At 46.7% G+C, this 21,272-nt stretch overlaps 1 protein-coding gene across 5 annotated transcripts in view; it reads right to left on the bottom strand.

Moving 5' to 3' along the window:
* Positions 1-17,383: 17,383 nt before the first annotated feature.
* Xpnpep1 (X-prolyl aminopeptidase 1) overlaps positions 17,384-21,272 on the bottom strand; it is a 50,959-nt gene continuing 47,070 nt past the window's right edge. For all 5 annotated transcript variants that reach the window (XM_028875045.2, XM_028875049.2, XM_028875050.2 and 2 more), the window contains one exon: positions 17,384-17,911. In XM_028875045.2, the coding sequence (XP_028730878.1) occupies positions 17,783-17,911 (129 nt within the window). In that variant the 3' untranslated portion in view covers positions 17,384-17,782. The remainder of the gene's footprint in view (positions 17,912-21,272) is intronic.

Raw genomic sequence — 21,272 nt, 5'->3', positions numbered from 1 at the left:
TGGCTGCGGGACTGGCGGGTGAGAGAGATTTGTCCTGACCTTGGGCCAGGCAGGAAAACTCTAGCTACAGGAAGCCATAGTGGGTTTCAGAGCAAGAAAGTGGCATGATCCAAACTATGCTTCACAAGTCTAGTTGCTTTGAACATAGAAAATGGATTCAGAAGGGAAGAGACTCATAGCAGGGATGCTGGTGTGAGATCATTTCAGTAGATCAAAAGGAAAAAACAAAATCACAAACAACTAGGGCAGCTACAGAAGAGAAGAAGAGAGGGTATGAGGAACCCACTGAGATAAAATGAACTCCAAATTCTTCCAAAGGAGAGTGGATAAACAAGGAGTCAACTCAGAACACCTGAAAAGTAGGAACTGTAACAAGCATCAGGTGTACACTGGGTTCTACAAGACACAGTCTTAGCCCATGCAACCCTCAGGAGCACCCTATGAAGTCAGCCTAGCCTTTTCAAGTGTAGTCACAAAGACACCAATTGTGTTATGCAAAGACTTCACAGCATGCCCAAGTATACTCAACTGATGAGGACAGTACCTGCCACTACAGTGCTTTGAGCTAGGCCACCTGTGACATGGCTCACCCTCTTCATCATAAAGCAAAACTAAATCTCTAAGGCCAGAAATCCAAGAAACCCCATAGATTTAGCCTGCATAAGACTGATAAGATGAAGAAGGGGCTAACCAGGAAGAAAGGGCTTGGTTGGTAAAGCATAAGGACTTGCTTTCCAGTTCACTAGGACCCCTGTGAAAGACTGAGTAAAGTGGCACACGCTCAGAGGATGTGTAGACATGGGGATCCCTACAATTCACAGACCAACCAGTCTAGCGGAAGCAGTGAACTCCAGGTGCAGTGAGAACTCTTCTCAAAAACTATAAAGTGATTGAGGAAGACAATATTGACCCCTAGCCTCCACATTCACATGTGTTCACTCAAACCACACACAGGTACGTGTGTGCTCCAACACACACACACACACAGAGAGAGAGAGAGAGAGAGAGAGAGAGAGAGAGAGAGAGAGAGAGAGAGAGAGAGAGAGAGAGAGCACCTAGAAGGCATCCAATAGCAAGGTCAAATCTGTGGGAATCCCCAAGGTCAAGAAGGGGGCTTCTAAAGGGAGTGACAGTGGGGGCCACCCTGTTTACTGAGTACTCACCCTGTACCTGGAGCCTTGGCAAGCCAATGCTTCCCTAGCACCCTGGAGATGTTCTAGCAGGTAGCTACAGTGTGGTTCCTTGGATTCCAGATAAAGAAACTGAGACTCAAGCTTATACATAGATAAGGATTTGAACTCAAGTCTCCGTTTGTTGTCAGAATCTGATCAGTTATCCAATAAATTATTCCAACACAGGAATCAGCACAGATGAGAAAAAAAGAAGAGATCCTGGGCATGGCTGCCTGGAAGGGATGAGCAAAAGGCTTAAAATCCAAATTAGAACACTTGAGAAGATGAGATGGAAGGCTGTTACTAACTGCAGTGGTTTGAATAAGAATGGCCCCCACAGGCTCATACATTTGAATGCTTAGTCATGAGGGAGTGGCACTATTCGAAAGGCTTAGCAGGATTAGGAGGTGTGGTCTTATTGGAGGAAGTGTGTCACTGGGGGTGGGCTTTGAGGTTTCAAAAACCTATGCCAGACACAGGCTGGTTCTCTCTCTCCCTCTCCCTCTCCCCCTCTCCCTCTCCCTCTCCCTCCCCTCCCCCTCTCCCTCTCCCTCTCCCTCTCCCTCTCCCCCTCCCCTCCCCCTCCCTCTCCCCCTCCCTCTTCCCCTCCCTCTCTCTCCTCTCTGTTACTTCGGCACCATGCTCCCCACCATGATGATAATGGACTAAGCCTCTGAAACTGTAAGCAAGCCCTCGATTAAATGCTTTATTTTATGAGTTGACTTAGTCATGGTGTCTCTTCACAGAAGAAGAACAGTGACTAACACGTTAATTCTTCTAGAACAGTGGTCTCAACCTTCCCAATGCTGCAACTCTTTAAAACAGTTGCTTGTGTTTTGGTAAACCCCCGAACCATAAAATTATTTTTGTTGCCACTTCATTACAATAATTTTGCTACTGTTATGCATCATAATATAAATATCTGGTATGCAGGGTATCTGATATGTGACCCCTGTGAAAGGGTCATTCAGCTCCCAAAGGGGTTGCAACCCAGGCCTTGAGAACTGCTGTTCTAGAAGAACTGGTAGAAGGTGGGACTGTTCCATTCTACTGAAAATTTTAAATTCTAGGATGGTATAGAATAGTGGTGATAACAAGAGCTAGGTGATAGTGAATTGGGACAGGAACAAAGCAGGAAGGGTTGGGGGAGATGAAGATGGACTCAGCTTCATGAAAAAAGCCTGTTGACATCAACAGCCACCTCAGAGGAGCAAGGTCTGCTACACTGTGAATGAGGTAGCATCTTACACAGCATCCAACCCCAGTGAAGGCCCTTCACAAATGTCTGCTGACTCATTCACTAGGACCAGAGAAGAGATTTGTTTTTTTCAGAAGGGAGAGATGTAAAGTATATTTGTAGCAAGACAAAAAGCTCTCCTGGAGGGAAAGAAGATTAAAAATGCAAATGCCAGAGCAATTTGTGCAATAAGGAGGGTTGGAAAGCTGCAAGAAGGCAAGGGTTGGGGAGTTTTCCTTGGCAAAGGGAAGAAGTCTCTTCTCCTAAAGGAATAGTGCAAACGAAGCCCTCGTCAGCGGACCTACAGATGGGAGATGGAGAGAGAAGGAAGAGCTCCAGGCTGAGGAGAGGGTGTCAGCAGCAACCATGCAAATTTACCAAGCGGCTTCCTGTGTTCAGGTCTCCCAAGGCATCCTTCTACTAGACAGACTCCAGCTGTGTGTCTACTCACAGACTAGGTGTCCCTGAGCTAAGCCACAGAGGTGAGACCTAGCTCCAGATTGGCCACTGCCTTATTTTTACTTAGAAATAAGCCATTTCTAAGCAAGCTTTCTCACCAGACTTTCTTTTGGGAACACCAGCTCCCCAATAATGACACAGAGACTTATTATTATGAAACCTTGGCCTTTAGTTTAGGCTTGTTCCTCTTATAACTTAAATTGCCCTCCTTCTATTAATCTACGTTCTGCCTTGTGACTTTTACCTCTCTCCCATTCTTCTGTACATCGGACTTGCTCCATATCTTGCTGGTGTCTCCCTGCCTCTCTTTTACCCAAAGTTCCTCTCTCTTCCTGGAAATCCTGCCCATTCTCTCCTGCCTGGCTATTAGCCATTCAACTCTTTATTAAACCAATCAGAAGATGTCTTAGACAGAGACACACCTTTACAGTATACAAAAAGATTATCCCACAACACATTCCCCTCTCAGAGGCTCAGAGGCTCAGAGGCTCAGAGGCTCCTCTGTGGAGAACTAAGCACCCAGGCTAGATAACAGTGTGTGCCTGAACAATAGTGCAGATGGGGAAACCAATTTATATTTCTCTGGATTTTCACAAACTGAATATACAATGAAAGGAAGCATTACTAGTTACTTAGAAGCCCCCCCCTTGCTGCCTTCCACTTAACAAGCATAAGTCAGAGTCATCCAAGAATATAAATAGCTACCCTTTGAATCTGCCTCATAAGATATCATGTCTTAGCTCTTTAATTTTAAAGTCACTGGGAACTTTACATTTTAATTAATGAGCCATGCTTTGTAAGGCAGTGAGAAACATTTCTGCCAATTAGCATCAGGTCGTGTGTGTGTGTGTGTGTGTGTGTGTGTGTGTGTGTGTGTGTGTGTGTGTTTTAAATCTACACTGTACTGACCTCTTTTCTCAGGCATTCATATGGATTTTGTCACTCCATTGTATTCACTTTTGCCATCTCGCTGTCAAGGGACAACTAGAATATCAACACCTGCTACCCCCTGACCCAGTCGTGGCAAATACAATTTCCTCCATAACAGGATCACCCAGAGTGCCACCTCTGCTTGCCAGGCCTTGCAGCCAAGTCTGAAAATGGCAGCTGCCTGCATGAGACTGGCACCCATGACATGGGGTGAGGGTGTATAGTGCCTCTTGGATGCCAGCCCAGTCTCCAGAGTCAGCCTGCCAGCTGACATTCCTGGCTCCACCATTTCCTGGCTGTGCAACCTTGAACACGTCATTTCTCTTCTCTTGGCTCTAACTTCTGGTTATGTAAAATCAGATGGTGATTAGCACTCACCTTAGAGGAGTTTTAAAATGATCAAATGAAACTGTAGTATTTTTTTAAAGAACCTGGATTCTTGGGAGGTATTCAGCAAAATAAATGATTGCTAAGGTTCTGTTCTCTTCTGGGCACTTTCTGGAGAGCCCAGGGAGTAGGCCAGGGCCGTGTGGCGAAGGTGAGCCAGTTTAACACCCACAAGCTCGGTACCTCTGCTCTCTCAGAATCCCACAGCCACCCAAGAAGGGCTGAGCAGGAGACCAGAACTGATCTCACAGAGGAAAAATAATTTGGATATCCGGGCTCTTCCTTAGGATGGGCACCGTTTCAGGAGAACCAGGGCAGGAGAAGTGACTGAAAATCGACTCAGCATTCAGCTTGACAAGGGATGGGCATGGTCCTGGGGCCTAGATGGGAATGTACTGAAGACAGACAGATAGCTAAGGAAACTCAACTGAGGACTAAAAAGGTGGGAACGCGGAAAGCAGAGCTGGAACATCATGACAAGACCAGGATTAAAGGCGGTGACTGATCACAGAGCAGCGGCCCCCTGTTTCGCTGAGATTTCAACCAAGGACTGTGATTTTGTTGGTTCTGAACACAAGCACACTAAGATAACCAGATTACCCAAGGCTACAGAGCAAAAAACCACATGGAGAAAACACCAAGAATCAATCTGTGGCTAGAGGATGGAGAGATGCCCATTGACTAAGAGTCCTCTCCGTTCTTCGAGAAGCCCAGAGCTCAGCTCCCAGCACACGTGTCAGGCAGCTCACAGCTGCCTGTACCTCCATCTCCAAGGAACCCAACACTCTTCTGGCTTCCAAGGGTCCCTGTGCATCTCTAGTAAAGGGTAGAGGGTACAACAGAAGAGAGCCCCCAGCCCTCTTCTTTCCAGGAATAGAGTCCATCCCAGGTGACCCATTTCAGATCAAAAGAGACAAAGGAGTCTCAGAGAAAAAGAGAAAGGTGATATTGATGATGGCGACAATAAAAAAGGGCAGGGAGCAAGGCTGCCCTGACTTACCATCACGCTGACCATCGTACCCAGACCCAAAGGAGGTCTGTCCTCCCAGCTAACGGAACTCGCCTGTTACCGGCCAAATCTCAGTCAGGTGCAGTGTCAGCGCGACAGAGCACCAAGACCCAGCCAGGGCACCCTGGAGAGGTTCTGCAGATGCCTCCCAGGGACGGCTTAGATCATAAGCCCCGGGCTGCAGCTGACAGGCCCCACGTTGCGCGCGGCTCTCTTCCCACCACACTAGCTCAAGGGCCCCTCAGGGCCGGCACTTGAGTCTAGCTTATTAAATGAGCTCTCCCTCTCCTCCTCCCCACAGTCATGGGCTGCTTGCATAGTGAGCTTTCAAGGGACACTGAGTGGCAGCCATGTGGCAGCCCCTGTGTCAGAGATGTCCTGGGGTCCTCCAGGGGTCCCACTGAGTATCTGTAATTCACCTCTCTTTCCAGGCCCGATGGTGGTCTCTGCTCGCTCCGAAGAACCACACTGCCACCTGCTGGCAAAACATGCAGCTGGGCCTGGGATGCTATAGGATGTCCTGGAAATTCCTTCCCGGTGCCTATCTCTAGGGATGATATCCTGACCCGTGGAAGTCTACCCTGCTTGCTGTGGGAAACTCTGCTCAACTGTTCCCTTTGGCTTTCCCCAGGTGCTCTCTTTTGCTTCTCTTGTTGAGAAAGGTGTGTCCTCCACCACCCCACCTGGGCTCAGGGAGCATGATGGTGGAAAGAGCCAGATACCATCGTCCCCACACATACAACTCACCCCTTCCCAACGAAATTCACTACACCAAGTCACAGCACCCAGGAGAGCTTAGGCAGATGCTCTATTATGGCAGTTTCTATGTTTGTTTCACATGTCAATAATCAGGATGCACTTTACATTCACGATGATGCCAGGTGATCTTTGACATCTGGAGATGGCAAGAAAGTACCACTGTATTGGTCATTAGGTGGATAGCATAGTATGTCAGTTACATCTCAGTAATGCTGCGATGACATTTTTTAAAATGTCTCAGGTTGGGTTGAAAGGCATGGGTGTACACAGAGCTCTACTATGCAACAACGAGATCTACAAGCGCTTCTCATTGAGTCCTCACCATCAAACAGGAGGCGGGACCACCAATCTCCATAGGGAATAGAGACTCAAAGGCTTGTGCTGCCCAATAACACGGCTCAGACACAGTGAGGTCTACCCCGGAATATGTGCTTCTAATCACTGTAATTCTCTCTTGTTACGTTACTTCTAGAACAAAAAACTAAGATCAAATTTTCTCTAATAAGAAAAAAAATAAAACTTTCTCTTTTGAGTTAAAAAACTATATTGGGACTAGATGCTGGAGAGTTGGCTCAGCAGTTAAGAGTGTTTGCTGATCTTGCAGAGGATCCTTCTTTTAACACCCACACAGTGGCTCCCAATCGTCTGTAACTCCAGTTCCAGGAGATCTGACACCCTCTTCTGACCTCCTTAGGCACCAGGCATGCATGTGGTGCACTTTCATACATGCAGACAACCACATTCATACAGTTAAAATAATAAAATAGTTTTAATTAAAAATAAATGGATATTAGGACTGGGGATTTATTGGGGAAAATGCACAGCATGTTAAAGGCCCTGGGTTCGATTCCCAGCAAATGTGTGTGTGTGTGTGTGTGTGTGTGTGTGTGTGTGTGTGTGTAGGTAGGTAGATTAATGATATATAACTAATAAAAGGTCAATAGGTAGAAAGATCGGTAGACAGATATTATGATAGAAAGCAACCAATCTGCCCTTCAACAGGTGACTGGTTTACAAACTACTATATCTATGTACTAGAATATTATTCAGTAATTGAAAAAGATGCTATTGAGCACTTGCCTATTAGGTACAAAGTTCTAAGTACAACACCCCTCAACAGAAACAAACAGAGAGACAGAGACTCAGAGAAAATGCTATCAAGTCAGAAGACATGGATGAACCTTAAGTACATATTGCTGATGAGAGCCCCATCTGAAGAACATATTACTTTACAACTCCAGTTATGTACCATCTGGGAAAGACAAAACTTTAGAGACAGTAAAAAGATCAGCAGCTGCTAGGAGCTTGCCAGAAAGACAAGAGGGAGGCTTGAGTAGATGGAGTTTTTGAGTGGGGGATTTTTTTTTCAGGTGGTGAAACTATCTACAAGATATTGTCATTATAGATTTAGAACACTAAGTGCTTATCAAACCCATTGAACCTTACAGTCAGAAAGAAGACTGTACCTCAGTGTGTGTAAATATGAATGAATGAATGAATGAATGAATGAATGAATGAATGAATGAACGAATGAGCCAAGAGAATATAGGATGGGATTCAGAATGTGACCTAATAGCCTTTGAAGGAATGAAACAACCACATTCAAATGACAGGGAGGAAAGGTTGGGTCTAAGCCACTTTTAAAAATGAAGGAATGGAGCTTATAAGTCAAACAAAAGAAGGCACATTGAACAGTGACAAAGGTACCCTCACGGTGACCCAGGTTACCAATCACAACACAGATACTAAAACTGAAAAGTGCACACTCAAACTGAACAGTCAAGTCACATACATGGTGGATGATGGTGAGTCAAGCTTCTCACCAACGAGCAAGGTTGCAGATGAACGAGAAAACATACCTTGCCCATGGACTGGAGTTGGAGACATCAGTTTGAATCATATTTAGTTTAACACAGACACGTATAACTGGTTACATATAGAAGCATTTGTACAAATAATGAAATGTTCTATGACTCTGTACAGATGTACATGTGGCTTTGTACCCTTGCACCAGCTGAATAGGTCTAGAAGCAATAATCCAATAGCCAATAGCCAAGAATCCATCCTTGGTACAAGAGCTTAGTTTTAAATACCTCCTTCCAAAAGAGTTTGAGCTCCTTGGAGAAATGGCTAACTCAAGGACTGGCCAGGAAATATACTATACAAGTAAGTCTGAAAGCATTGAATACCAAGAATGAGGCAGGGGTGGAGAAGATCTGGCAAAGGGACACAGAAGCCAATAGGAAGAGATCCTAATAACCAAAGATGGAACAGTTTGAGAAACAAAAATTTCCTTCCAAAATACAAAATATCCACAAGTTTATGGATATGAAAAAAATGTAAGAAGAGAGATAAGCTGGGCATTGGTGGAGCATGCCTTTGATCCCAGCACTTGGGAGGCAGAGGCAGGTGGATCTCTATGAGTTCATGGTCAGCCTGGCCTGCAGAGTGAGCTCCAGACAGCCAAGGCTATACAGAGAATTCCTGTCTTGAAGAAACAAAAGAGGAAGGGGGAGAGGAGAGAGATCTCCCATGGGATTATTTTCTAATAAGTTCCGTAGATACTTACTCTTCTAGAAAGCTAAGTGTAACTCCCTACTCAAGTACTGGTCTACACGTAGTGACTTATTTCAGAAGAGTATAGTAGCAAGGAGGGAATTAACTTTACAGTGAAGAAATATGAGCAAAACCTCCTCAGTCAGATGGCCAAGGCACACACCAACAGTGACAGGCTGTCTTGCTGGTGTGTTCCTTTGATCTGATGTGGTAAAATAGTACTTTATCTTTGTGTCTTCCCCTTGAAAATCTAGAACCACAGGTTAATCATACGAAAGTCCCAATGTAAGGACAGTACACAGAATAGCTGGCCATTATTCCTCAAAACTGTCAATGTCATCAAAACAAAATGAGAAACTGTCACAACCTAAAAGGACATGACAGCTGTGATGGCTAATTTTTTGTCAACTTGATATATGATGGAGTCATCTGGGAAGAGGGGGAACTCAAGGAACTGTCTCCACCAGATTTCCCTGTGGGCAGTCTGTGGAATATTTTCTTGCTTGGTGATATGTAGAAGGACCTAGCCCAATGTGGGTGGTGCCATTCCTGTGCAGGTGATCCTGGGGTATGTAAGAAAGCAAACTGAGCAAGTCAGGAAGAGCAAACCTGGTAAAAAGCATTCCTTGTGTCCTCTGCTTTTGTTCCCACCTACAAGTTCCTGCCTTAGCTTCCCTCAGTGAACTGTGACCCGGGATCCGAGCAACAGAAAACACACAGAACAACAGCTAAATGTGATCCTCCGATCAGAAAATAGTACAATACAAACACTGAGAAAACTGGAATGAAGAATGGTCTTCAGTTATTAATAATGCATCAACATTTGTTCATTGTGATAAAAATAAATCTCTCTGTACTGTTTTCACAGTAAATCTAAGACTGTTCTAAAAAACATTTGGTTCCCTTGAGATGCATTTTTATTTGTGTTTACTGAACCTGGAAGTATGTGTACATAGGTGCAAGTGCCTGCAGAGGCCAGAGGAGGGTGTTGATCACTGGCACTGGAGTCACAGGCAGTTGTGAACTACCAAACACTGGTGCTGAGAACCAAACTCAGGTCGTCTGGAAGAGCAGCAAGCACTCTTACCCACGAATCCATCTCTCCAGCCCCTGAGAACATTTGGTTTTTAAAATAATGATATAGGGATGAAGAGGAAGGAATAAATAACAATAGTTGGAGAATTCAATACAGAATACATGTCTCTCCTTCTTGACTAAAAACACAGGTGCCCTCTCATAACACTCAGCTTTACTGGGTGGCATTGTGTGTCCTACAGTAGGCTAAGATTTGTGGCCATTGTTTTGCTTCATCCATACAAATAAGCTATCAAGGATGTCATTACTACTTCTATTTTATAAATGACAAAACTGGAGGTCAGAGAAAATAGATGGTGCCAGACTTTGAAAGCTGTGGGAAGATGCCTATTCTGCTTCCATATCCTGTCATCTGTAAGCCTGTTTGAAATATCTTCACCCACCATGTCAATAAATAAATATTTTTAGTGATTATGTTCCTAGTTGTGGCCACAGACTGTGTTGAGTCTCAGGAAGCTGTAAGCCTAGTGCGAGAAACATGGGGAAGTTCAGCTTTCAAAGGGAAATTTCTTAGTTTTTGAATGCTATAGAAAGCTGGCATGGGGACTCATGCAGAGGGATGTGTAGAATTGGAGCTAGGTTCTGAAGAAGAGAAGGAAGTGGAAGGATGGACGATATGGGGGTCCTCCAGGCAGAGGAAGCTGTGGCATGCCATCTCTTACAGGACAGGTGCTGGGTAGGTAGCAAGCCCCAGTGCAGTGAGCCCTTGGCCTGAGACCCAGCAGGAGCTGCTAGAGTGTTGGTCTTAGCCTTCAGTCTGGCTCTCAGACAGCTTTGTCAAAACCTCTTTAGGTTCCCCTGCAATGATTAAAACACAGAAGATTCTAAGTTGAGAGACCCTTAATCCAGTGACCTAGTATCCGTTTCAGCTTCTCTCGGAGTGGTGTAAATGCTTCAAAACCAGGAACTGGAGAGATAGGTGGACCAGTGGCTAAAGAGTTTGCAGTACAAGCCTGAAGACCAGAGTTCAAACTGTCAGAAATCTCATAAATGCCAAGTGGGTGTGGCAGTCCTCAGAGGTCCAAAAGGCAAAAGATCCTCAGAGCAAGCTGTCTAGTGAGACATGATCACAAACTCTGGGGCCAGTTGTGATGCCCTGCCTCAATAAGGTAGAAGGGCCAAAGAGGAGAAGCACTGACATCAACCTCAAGCCTGCATAAACACACACACACACACACACACACACACACACACACACACACACGCACGCACGCACGCACGCACGCGCGCGCACGCACGTACACACGCACATACACATATACACACAGGAAATAAGAAATGCTTAAAAACTAGGAAATGTCACTCACACATCACTCCCATTTATATGCTCACACACCATTTCACCTCTTCCTTAAAACTGTATTTTCTCTGTTCCCCTTAAGCCCTCCTCATCCCGTGGCGAACCAGTGCAGATGGTACCTCCTGCCAGCTTTATGCTGGACACATTCCCTCCTCCATCCCACACCAATCCCACCAGCACTAACGAACTCAGTTATTTGGCAACCTGGTCAATGCCAGTGCTACTTTTAAAAAGAAACCTTTGTGCGTGTTAATTTTAGCTCAGATACCAAACCTAGCATGAAAGTGGAGCTTAATCAATTATAATGAAGACCTCTGCTGCTGTCATGCCACTTTCTTGACTCCGTGGGGCTGTGAAAATGTCTGATGACAACTTTGTACTTTTCCCACTGTACAGATCCTGTGGGTGTTTTGTTTAAACACTAAAAGGTTTCTTCCTTCTTTAAAGTCCAATACTTACTACATTCTGTACTGTTGGACATTATTGGTTTACTTATATAGCTGTGAGGTGTACCTTTTTAATGTATCATTTCACATTTTTATTCTGTAATCTCAAGGACGTTTGTTTGAACATTGTCAAATATTTGTTCTGTTCCTTTGCTTTGGTTTCCATCTTTGGAGAAACCTGTATAAATGTTTAATTTGTTGTCCATCTGTGTCATACTCTTAGTGCTTTTTACTCATTTTGACTTTTGTGTATTTAGTGTGTGCCAGTGCCTGTGCACTCACATAGAGATCATACATAGGTTGATATCAGATACCTTTCTCGACTCATCTCTGCCGCCATTCTTTTAGACAGGGTCTCTCTTTTAGACAGGGTCTCTCTCTCTTCTAGACAGAGTCTCTCTCTTCTAGACAGAGTCTCTCTTCTAGACAGTGTCTCTCTTCTAGACAGGATCTCTCTCTTCTAGACGGGGTCTCTCTCTTAGACAGGGTCTCTCTCTCTTAAACAGTGTCTCTCTTTTAGACAGGATCCCTCTCTTCTAGACAGGTTCTCTCTCTTCTAGACAGGCTCTCTCTTCTAGACAGGGTCTCTCTTCTAGACAGGATCCCTCTCTTCTAGACAGGTTCTCTCTTCTAGACGGGGTCTCTCTTCTAGACAGGATCTCTCTTCTAGACAGGGTCTCTCTTCTAGACAGGATCCCTCTCTTCTAGACAGGTTCTCTCTTCTAGACAGGGTCTCTCTTCTAGACAGGGTCTCTCTCTTCTAGACAGGATCTCTCTCTTCTAGACAGGGTCTCTCTTCTAGACAGGGTCTCTCTCTTCTAGACAGGGTCTCTCTTCTAGACAGGATCCCTCTCTTCTAGACAGATTCTCTCTTCTAAACGGGGTCTCTCTTCTAGACAGGCTCTCTCTCTTCTAGACAGGGTCTCTCATAGGGTCATCACTGTCAGGGTCATGCTGTCTCTGCCTCCCGGGCTGGGACTGCAGGCACACCCTGACTGACCTGGCTTTTAATGTGAGTGCCAAGGCTCCCAACTCAGACCCTCAGGCTTGGAGCAGAGAGCTCTTGGCTGACAGCCATCCCCTGCCTGCCCTGACTTGTTGCATTTTCTTCATTCCTTTCCTGTTTTGCTTAAGATACTGTCCGCTATGCTTCTCCGTCCTGTATTCGTGTAAGCCTGAGGTTTTGAAATGTTTTCCATCTGTTGTTACCACATCTCCCTGAGGTGTGCCTCCATTCTTGGCATATAATCCTGCAGTTTTTCAAATGTTTCTAACTTCTCACCTCCATCTTTCTTCTGTCATGTTTCTGTGACATGATTCCTTCTGTGATTGTCTTGAGCTTCAGGAAAGGAGACTTGAACTGAGATCATTTTTTATTATTGGGGCTCTACAACAGTCTTTTCTGTTGGTATTGTGACTCATTCAAAAGACAGCACCTACTTTGGGATCTCCCCAGCTCTGATCCAGGTCTCTGCTGGATCAATCTCCACCTTTGCCTGTCCTGCTCCTGTTTGGGTCTATCCTCAGGAGTGTCTCCTGTTTGGGTCTATCCTCAGGAGTGTCTCCTGTTTGGGTCTGTCCTCAGAAGTGTCCCCTGTTTGGGTCTATCCTCAGGAGTGTCCCCTGTTTGGGTCTATCCTCAGGAGTGCCCCCTGTTTGGGTCTGTCCTCAGGAGTGTCCCCTGTCCTGTTTGGGTCTGTCCTCAGGAGTGTCTCCTGTTTGGGTCTATCCTCAGGAGTGTCCCCTGTTTGGGTCTGTCCTCAGGAGTGTCTCCTGTTTGGGTCTGTCCTCAGGAGTGTCTCCTGTTTGGGTCTATCCTCAGGAGTGTCTCCTGTTTGGGTCTATCCTCAGGAGTGTCTCCTGTTTGGGTCTATCCTCAGGAGTGTCTCCTGTTTGGGTCTGTCCTCAGGAGTGTCTCCTGTTTGGGTCTATCCTCAGCAGTTTCTTCTTGCTGTGGGGCTTTGCCCCGCCAGTTGCTAGGATTCTCTGCTGCAGCTCATGCCTCTCTTCCACAAAACCCACAAACATCACCAAAATGTGCAGTGTTCTTTGTTTTGATCACAGCTCTCAAACCAGCTCTTGGAGACTGAGTTCCTGGCCTGTTCCCAGGCTGGTTGAGCACCTGGCCCCTCCTTCACCTTCCTCCAACACAGAAGTGGAGAGAACAGCTGCCCTGGTCCTGTTGAATTGTGTCACTGTTTGTTGTAAATCTCATCCCTGCATTTCCATTTTGCTATCCCAGCTTCTCTGTCTTTATAGTGATTTGGAGAGATTCAAAACTATAGAAAAGTCGGAATCTGCATTTTTAACTCTAGATCCTATGAATTTCTTTTTTGTTTCTTTGGGACTTTTGTGGAAGGTTTGTTATGGTGATAGATTGTGTACCCTAATAAAATTTGCCTGAAGATCAGAGAACAGGTCACTAGATTAAACATAGATGCCAGGGAGTGGTGGCACACATCTTTAATCCTAGCACTCAGGAGGCAGAGATCCATCTGTATTTTTGTGAGTTCAAAGCCACCCTGAACTAGCTGAGATTGATTCAGTCTAGCAGAGAAACAGAGCCAGGCAGTAATGGCACACACCATTAATCCCAGCACTAGGAAGGAAGTGATTGCTGGGTAGAGAAAGGTGTATAAAGCATGAGGAGACAGAAATTAGAGCCTTTTTCTGCTGAAGCTTTTTCAGCTGAGGAGCACTTTTCAGCTGGAGCCCTTTCGGCTGAGGACTCAGAGGCTTTCAGTCTAAGCAATTGTGGAGAGAGGATCTTGCCTCCATTTCAGTCTGAGGATTCGGTAGTGGTGAGAAATCTCTCTGGTGGCTTGTTCTTTTGTCTCTCTGATCTTTCAGCATTTACCCCAATGTCTGGCTCCAGGCTTTTTATTAAAAGACCTATTAGGGGCTGGAGAGATGGTTCCGTGGTTGGGAGCCTTGGCTGCTCTTCTAGGAGACCTGGGTTCAATTCCCAGCACACACAAGGCAGCTCACAACTGTCCCTTGGAAAAAGACGACTGATCCACTCATCTCTAGTTCACCAAAAAAAAAAAAAAAAAAAAAAAAAAAAAAAAAAAAAAAAAAGACCTATTAGATTTCATGCTACAGGTTGTTGTTTTGTTTGGTGCTTTGAGACAGAATCTCTCTACACAGTCCTTGCTGTCCTGTAACTCACTCTGTAGATCAGGCTGGCCTTGAACTCATATCGCCTGCCTCTGCCTCTGCCTCCCCAATGCTGAAATTAAAGGTGTGCACCACCATGTCCCACTTGCCTGTGAATTTCTTAATCTGTATTCTGACTAGCTGGTAACCACCAGGTGGGCTTGAAAAAGGAGGTAGCTCAACTGGTAAAGAGTTTGCTGTTACAAGCACGAGGACCTGAGTTCAGATTTCCAACACCCATGTAAAAAGCCAGGGGTGGCAGCACATGCCTGTAATCCCTGTGCCAGGAAGCAGGGGCAGATGGTCCCTTGGGTTGGCTGGCCACCAGTCTAGCTGAACCAGTGATTTCCAGGCTCAATGAGACCCTGTCTCAAAGACTGTTGTGGAAAATAGAGGAAGACACTGGACATTGACCTCTGCCCTCCACATAATACACACACACACACACACACACACACACACACACACACACACACATGAACACGAACACGTACACACAAACAAAATAAAAACTGCCACATACTTACTTCCTCCCTTGAGGCCCTCCAGAACCACTACTACTCTTCCCAGAAGTGAAGTGCTCGGAACACTGAGAAATTCGACATCCTTTATGCTGAGCCTCTAGGTCATCGGTGGTATAAACTCCGAGCCGCTGAGAAACCCAAACACTTCCACCGGAGCCAGTCAGTACTCCTGGGTCTGCCTCCAAATCACTACCACCACCCAGAGCTGGTGTGGTGAGAAACAGCAGAAGGCTGTTGCTTGGCAGTTAGATACCGGGCAACCTCCTAGACCAGAGATCATGGCGGGGCGGGGGGAGAGGCTGTCTCCCATGTGCAAGTATCACAGAAGCAACAGATTGAAAAGCACCCCGGAAACCAGCCCCTGGGGTGTTCAATGCCGAAGCCATGCACTGAACCATTCCTTGATCTTCACTATTGTACTTAAAACTTTACCAGGGAACAGAGCAGGCAAAACAGAAATGAGACGGGGTTCCTTGGAGTTCTGTAATGTCGCATCAACGCTGTTTTCCCACGCAACATCTATCATTTATTTAAATTGATTCTTCTGTTCTGCAGTTTGTCTCTCACATCTTCCCTCGAGCTCTGGCACATTAGAGCTGTATCCGGCCCTGTCTTTATGGAACTGTCTCACCTAGTTTAGGTCTCAGAGGCGTATGCTAAGACAGTACAGCCCAGGCAGAAGCTCCAGGCACCTGGCACCTGTCAGCATGGCTGGAGCCAATTAAGTCAAACTGCTCTGAGGCTGCCTTGGGAAGCGACAGGCTGAACAGCCTGATGAAGGAATGGTTCAGTTGCCGTCACACTTGAGTTATGGTCTGTTTAAACTTGAAATCAACTGTGATTCACAGTTCCCATTTCTATGGATAAGGAAGCTTTCAGGATATCAGGAGACGACAGACAGAGTCCTAAGGGGATGCCTCTTGCCTTCCAGAGGGATGACGGATGAGAAACATGCCTAATCCATTCTATCCTTTGGGGAGAGATTTTTCCTCTAAGTCTCACTTTCTGGTACATATTAGAAATATGATCAAGTACGGGGGGGGGGGGGGCAGTCAAGAACTCATCTTCAGGGGATCAAACTGCATCCTGCTATTCACTGGCAAGCATCATTTCTATACTTTTCTGACCCTGTTACAAAACAACCTGAGGAGGAGATCTTGTTCCCACCACGTGGCAGGTTGGAATTAAGAACTCAAAAAGAAAGCAAACCATACTGGCAAGCTTGTTGGTACTCTGTGGATCTGGGCTCACTCTTCTAGTAAAAGCGATACCATCTTGGTTCTAAATGGTAACATCAATTAGTTCTTTTATTTTCCACTCCCGATTGGCAAAAATAATGGACACTGCCAGTCAGGCTTTGATGAACAGCAAGTGCACTCACATTTGTTCATCTGTCAAAGCCATTCGAATTACAGGTATGGTTTAGGACCGAGAGTTGAGGGACAGTCACAAAGTGGGACCTTGTGATTCTGTCTGCTCACCTACACAGCACCCACACCAGCAGAACCCGTCTATGTGACCATCTGGGAACTACAAAGTCAACCGAAGGCTTGGAACTTGCAGAGGCCTTGACAGCAAGTAGAGGTTAATTTTGGACAAGTTGAGCCTGTAGCCCTGAAGCAGCTACCTGCCCCCTCCCGTCTCATACACAAATGTCTCTCTGCACTGGCAGACGGCGGCACATACATGTTCCTAGAACACATTGCAGAGCTTGGAGGAGCTCAAACAACAGACCTTGGATCAGATGAAGATGTGCTCCGGTGGTAATTGCTGCTTCTGAAAAAAAGTGCAGAGGTAGACAGCTATGTCACATGACCACGAAGTGTAGAAAGACTTCCTCCTTCAAAGTAATGCCTATGAGATTTAAAGAGCCAGTAATGGTTTTTTCCGTTTTCCTTTTTCCCTTTTGGGAACCATGCACTAAAAACTAAAACCCTGGGTGGGGGCGGGGGGATCTGGGAGAACTTAAAGGGAATAGCACAGGGTAAATATGATCAAAATACATTAAATGCATGTATGAAATTTTTTAATTAGAAATGAATTTGTCTCAAAATACCCACTGGGATAGGGAAAATCAGCTTTCTCTAATGGAGTCTCTCTGGGTACAGTAACCACACCTCAGGCAGGCCCATGCCCTGAGTCACTGGCCAACACAAAGTGAACTCAATGGCGTTCTGCAGACTTTCAGTGTCCTTTGCTTAGTCTGGGCATATTTTTGACTCCTTGGTCTTTTGCTTGTGTTTTGTGTGGTTGGGGGGGTTGTGTGTGTTTCTTGACCAGCAGCCATGGAAATCAGCTTGCCTGACTTACTGGGAGACAGCACCTTGGGGAAAGAGACAGCCAAAACAGAGCGGAGTTTTGATGTCTTTATTCACTGATCGGAAGAGGGTCTCATGAACATCAAGGTGGCCGTGACTGATGTACTAGCACCTGGAACGAGACCATCATGGAGCACTCAGTGTTCACCATCACTGGCCAGAGGGCACGGGTGCCTCCCCTTGTCAAGTCTTCAGCTTTGTGGGGCCCCTCCTTCTGGCATAGCAATTTTATTCTTGGCTCATTCTCAACAATTAAAAATTCATAAAAGACTGTTTGCAAGAAAATATCAAAGTGGGTAAGAAGAGTTTCAGTTCTTCTTAGTGTCTAAAAGTAAAAAGGGGAGTCAGGAGGAAGAGGTAAGGAGGAGGAAGTCGGGGTCTGCCGTGTTCCTTCCTTCCCCCAGAGCATCCTACGAAACGAGTGCAGGGCGGCGTCAATGCTGCTTGGAGACAGGCTCCGTCTCCCGGAGGAGCCACTCGAGAGCGTCCTGGCGGCCCTGAATCTGCAGTTCCTTCCCAATCACGTCCCTGCAGGTCTGGTGGTAACTGTTGAGCCAGTCACACTGCAGGGGAAGACAAGGACACCATACTGTTACTGAACAGCTACACAGGCCAACAGTGAGAGGCCCAGGTGCTGAGGTCACAGCTGAGAGGAAAGATGCACAAATCTTGTCCTTTTGCTCCCAGATTCCTGTCTGCTTCCCTGGGAACAGACAGGCTGCATTGCTTCTGGTGAAATGCTCCCTGAAGAGTGTAGTGTGCCAACCTGAACTAGCAGTGACTGTGAGGGAACCAAAAATAACCTGGCAGCAAGCCAGGGTACTAGGCTTCCTTGAGTGCAGCGCAGCTTGTAACCAGGGCTCCCCTTGTCAGGACACCTGGAAGCCACATCCACTGATCACGTCACTAAGCTAAAAGCTCCTTACCAGGCCATGTGGACCTAACCCAAACTAGCTCAGGGTACTGACCGACCTGAACAAACATTGACAGCTGTAAAGATGCCTGCTGAGACCAGACGCTCCTCAGTTTCCTGTCCTTACCCACTAAAGCTGATAAATGAGCATCAGCTGAGCCCAGGTGGCTCTGGTCTGCAGTTGTCTAGAGGATACAAAGCCTTTGGTGGTCAAGGACTACGGTTCTTCAGAGCAGCGCTGGACACAAGCTTGACTCTTAGGCCCTTGTGGATAAGCCACCAGAGCCACAGAGTTTTTTAAAAAGGATTAAACAGTAATGTTGGCAGAACTTGGTGCCTGGGAACTGCTAACTCCAGACCTGCTATCAGAAGGTCTGTGACAGGCAACAAAAGTGAAATCCCCTCCTGTTGGGAGTGGTGGGAAAAGGGAATGAAGAAAGTGAGGACAATGTCCATAGTATGGACTTGACCATAGGCCTAACTGCCTTTGGTCTAGCTGTAGCAACTGAGCAACATGCTACTCAGGGAGGCTGTGTTTTCATAAAGGAGCTGGCCTCTGGGAACAGCCTGCACCAGGTACCAAAGCCTGCCTGAGAGACCGAGATGGGCACATAAACCAAAGGTAACAGATGGGGTGCTGCTGTCGACAGGCTCTGACAGAGCCAGGGCCCTAGTGCCCACTGATAAAAGCAAACTCGCCCTGATACGAGCTGGGCAAGTGCTGGGGAGGGTGTCAAAACTAGCGGAGCGCTGTGTGCCTGTGCTTGCAACAAAGGCAAACAGAGCTTTAGGCTGCCAGTAGTGAAAACAGCTCAGTAGTGTGTGTGTGGGGGGGGGGTGGCAACCTTGGGCAAAGGGGCACTCCTAACGCCCTGTTGGTTGAGGGCTGAGAGACAAGATAATGTAAAATGACTGAACAGGAACTGAGCAATACCCCATGGCCCTGATGTCTGCGGGTGACCGAATTCAAATCAGACTATGGTCCTCTGCTGCCATCTGGTGAGAAAAGGTAGACCTACTCCAAAGAACCCCTAAAGGGACAGTCAAGAGCAGGCTGATACTGAAGTACAATGAACAGGTATTTTAAAAGAACAGAGGACAAACCTCATTTTGAGCTATGACCATTCCTTCAGAAAAGATGGTGTCCTAGCCTATGAAGTGCCACAGAAGAAAGGGGTCTTTTGCTAAAACAGTGAGACAGCACTCTGCCTGGTACGTCAAACACTATATCCACGGAAACGTGCTTCTGACCCAAAGAAAGGGGAGCTGTCCACAACAACCCTTTGGTGATTTGGCCAGGCAAGGTATATAAATAGCCACTGGACATGGCAGATCCCAGTGGTCTGTGTCAAGTTTCACAAAGTGGGTTGTGAGTCTTACTAGTAAAACTCTTTCAGGGAAAAAACAGCCTTGCTTAACTTTTCCTCATGCACTACTTCCCTAAATAAAGTGGAACATCACCTGGGACAAATATCTCCTGATCCACACGCAGTCAGGGCAACTGTGTAACCTACTTCCCGGTCGTAAACTAAAGCCTTGGGCTTTCGAGAGCCTTGATAAGGCCCTGAAGTGTAGCAAGGATGCTGCAGGAGGCATAGGTCCCTGTGGGACACAGAGCTTCGAAGCAGGTGGCTCTCACACCATCGTGCGCTCACGCTCCCTTGCTCCTCAGCATTACTCTGGTGGGGTGGGGAGGGGCTCCTGGCTGCAGACAGGATTCTTCCCACTAAAGAGACACAGGCCACCAGGCTGCTGTGAGCCTGAGCATCCTGTTCTAAATCTACCCACAATCTGAACAAACCAGCATGGCCAGGCCCCTTAAGTGTTCTGCAAACATAAATGCACCACGGCACCATAATCAGAGAGGTGCCCAGGCACACAGGAAAGCTAAGCTAAACAGGAAGTGGATGGACTTCCTCAGTAACCCACATGTTAAATGAAACACACAAGAGGCTTCTAGCTGGGTGAACCCCACTCTACAGCCTCCCTGGAGAGCATCTGAGTCCTCAGTTTCCCTCCTCTTCAGTGCTGAGGAGACACAAGCAGACCCCAGTGAAGATCCACCCTGCACCAGAAGTCACCAGCGCCCTGGGTGGGCCAGTGGCTTCCTTCAGGTGCCAACCGTCTGATCCCTACAGTGTCTTTGCACGTTTCCTGCCTAGTGTGTTCCCATCAGTCACCTGCACCTCGCCATGGAGCTTATGTCCTGGCTTCTAGCTTCCTGGATGAAAACCTGCTTTGCTCTGGCTGGCTAACTGTTCCTGCCCTGTGCAGGTCCTAGTCTCTTCCCTGACCTGGATCACCTGCCTGGTCCCTCAGTCGTTACTCCAGGTACTTGGCCTGCCACCTTCTCTGGCCTAGAGGCTTGGGGACTTCCTGTACCACCTGAAAGGTCTGGATCCCACTAGCCCTGTGAGCTTGGTAAGTGAACCCCACGGTGCCACACAAGGTGACCACAGCCATAACAGACAGACTGGGACGACCTCACTCAACTACATGAACCTGAGCTCATGACAGATTCTGCTTCTTGCCGCCTTAATGTTTCCTGCATGGTCACATCCACCTGGCTCTTTGTAGGAAAGACAAATGGATGCATGTTTGCTCAAGAGGACTCTGAGATGCAGCCCATGAGCTCCTGCCTTGACTGTTTGTGCCCCAGTAGGTGTCGTTACTTTCAGAGGCTATGGAACCTTTAGGAGGTGGGGTCTATTAGCTGGCAGGAGTCGTCACTAACGACAGGTCTTCAAAGGTCATGGACTGGTCCCTGGTTCTAGTCTTTCTCACTGCTTCCTGGTCCACTGAAACATGGAAAACCTCTGCTATACATTCCAGCCGTCACGAACTCGGCCTCAGCTCCTCTCACTCATGGAGCTGTTCCTCCATGCCCTCCCCACAGGATGGCCCCAAATCTCCTGAAACTGAGCCAAAGCAAACCTTTCCCCAAAGCTGCTTCTGTCAGCTCCTGAGGACACAAAAGTAGCTGATACATTGCCTCCATGCACCTGAACAGG

Source organism: Peromyscus leucopus, chromosome 1 (genome assembly GCF_004664715.2).
Source record: "Peromyscus leucopus breed LL Stock chromosome 1, UCI_PerLeu_2.1, whole genome shotgun sequence".
Classification (NCBI taxonomy): domain Eukaryota; kingdom Metazoa; phylum Chordata; class Mammalia; order Rodentia; family Cricetidae; genus Peromyscus; species Peromyscus leucopus.
The sequence above is the reverse complement of the archived record's forward strand: the minus strand, read 5'-3'. Positions and strand labels throughout refer to the sequence as shown.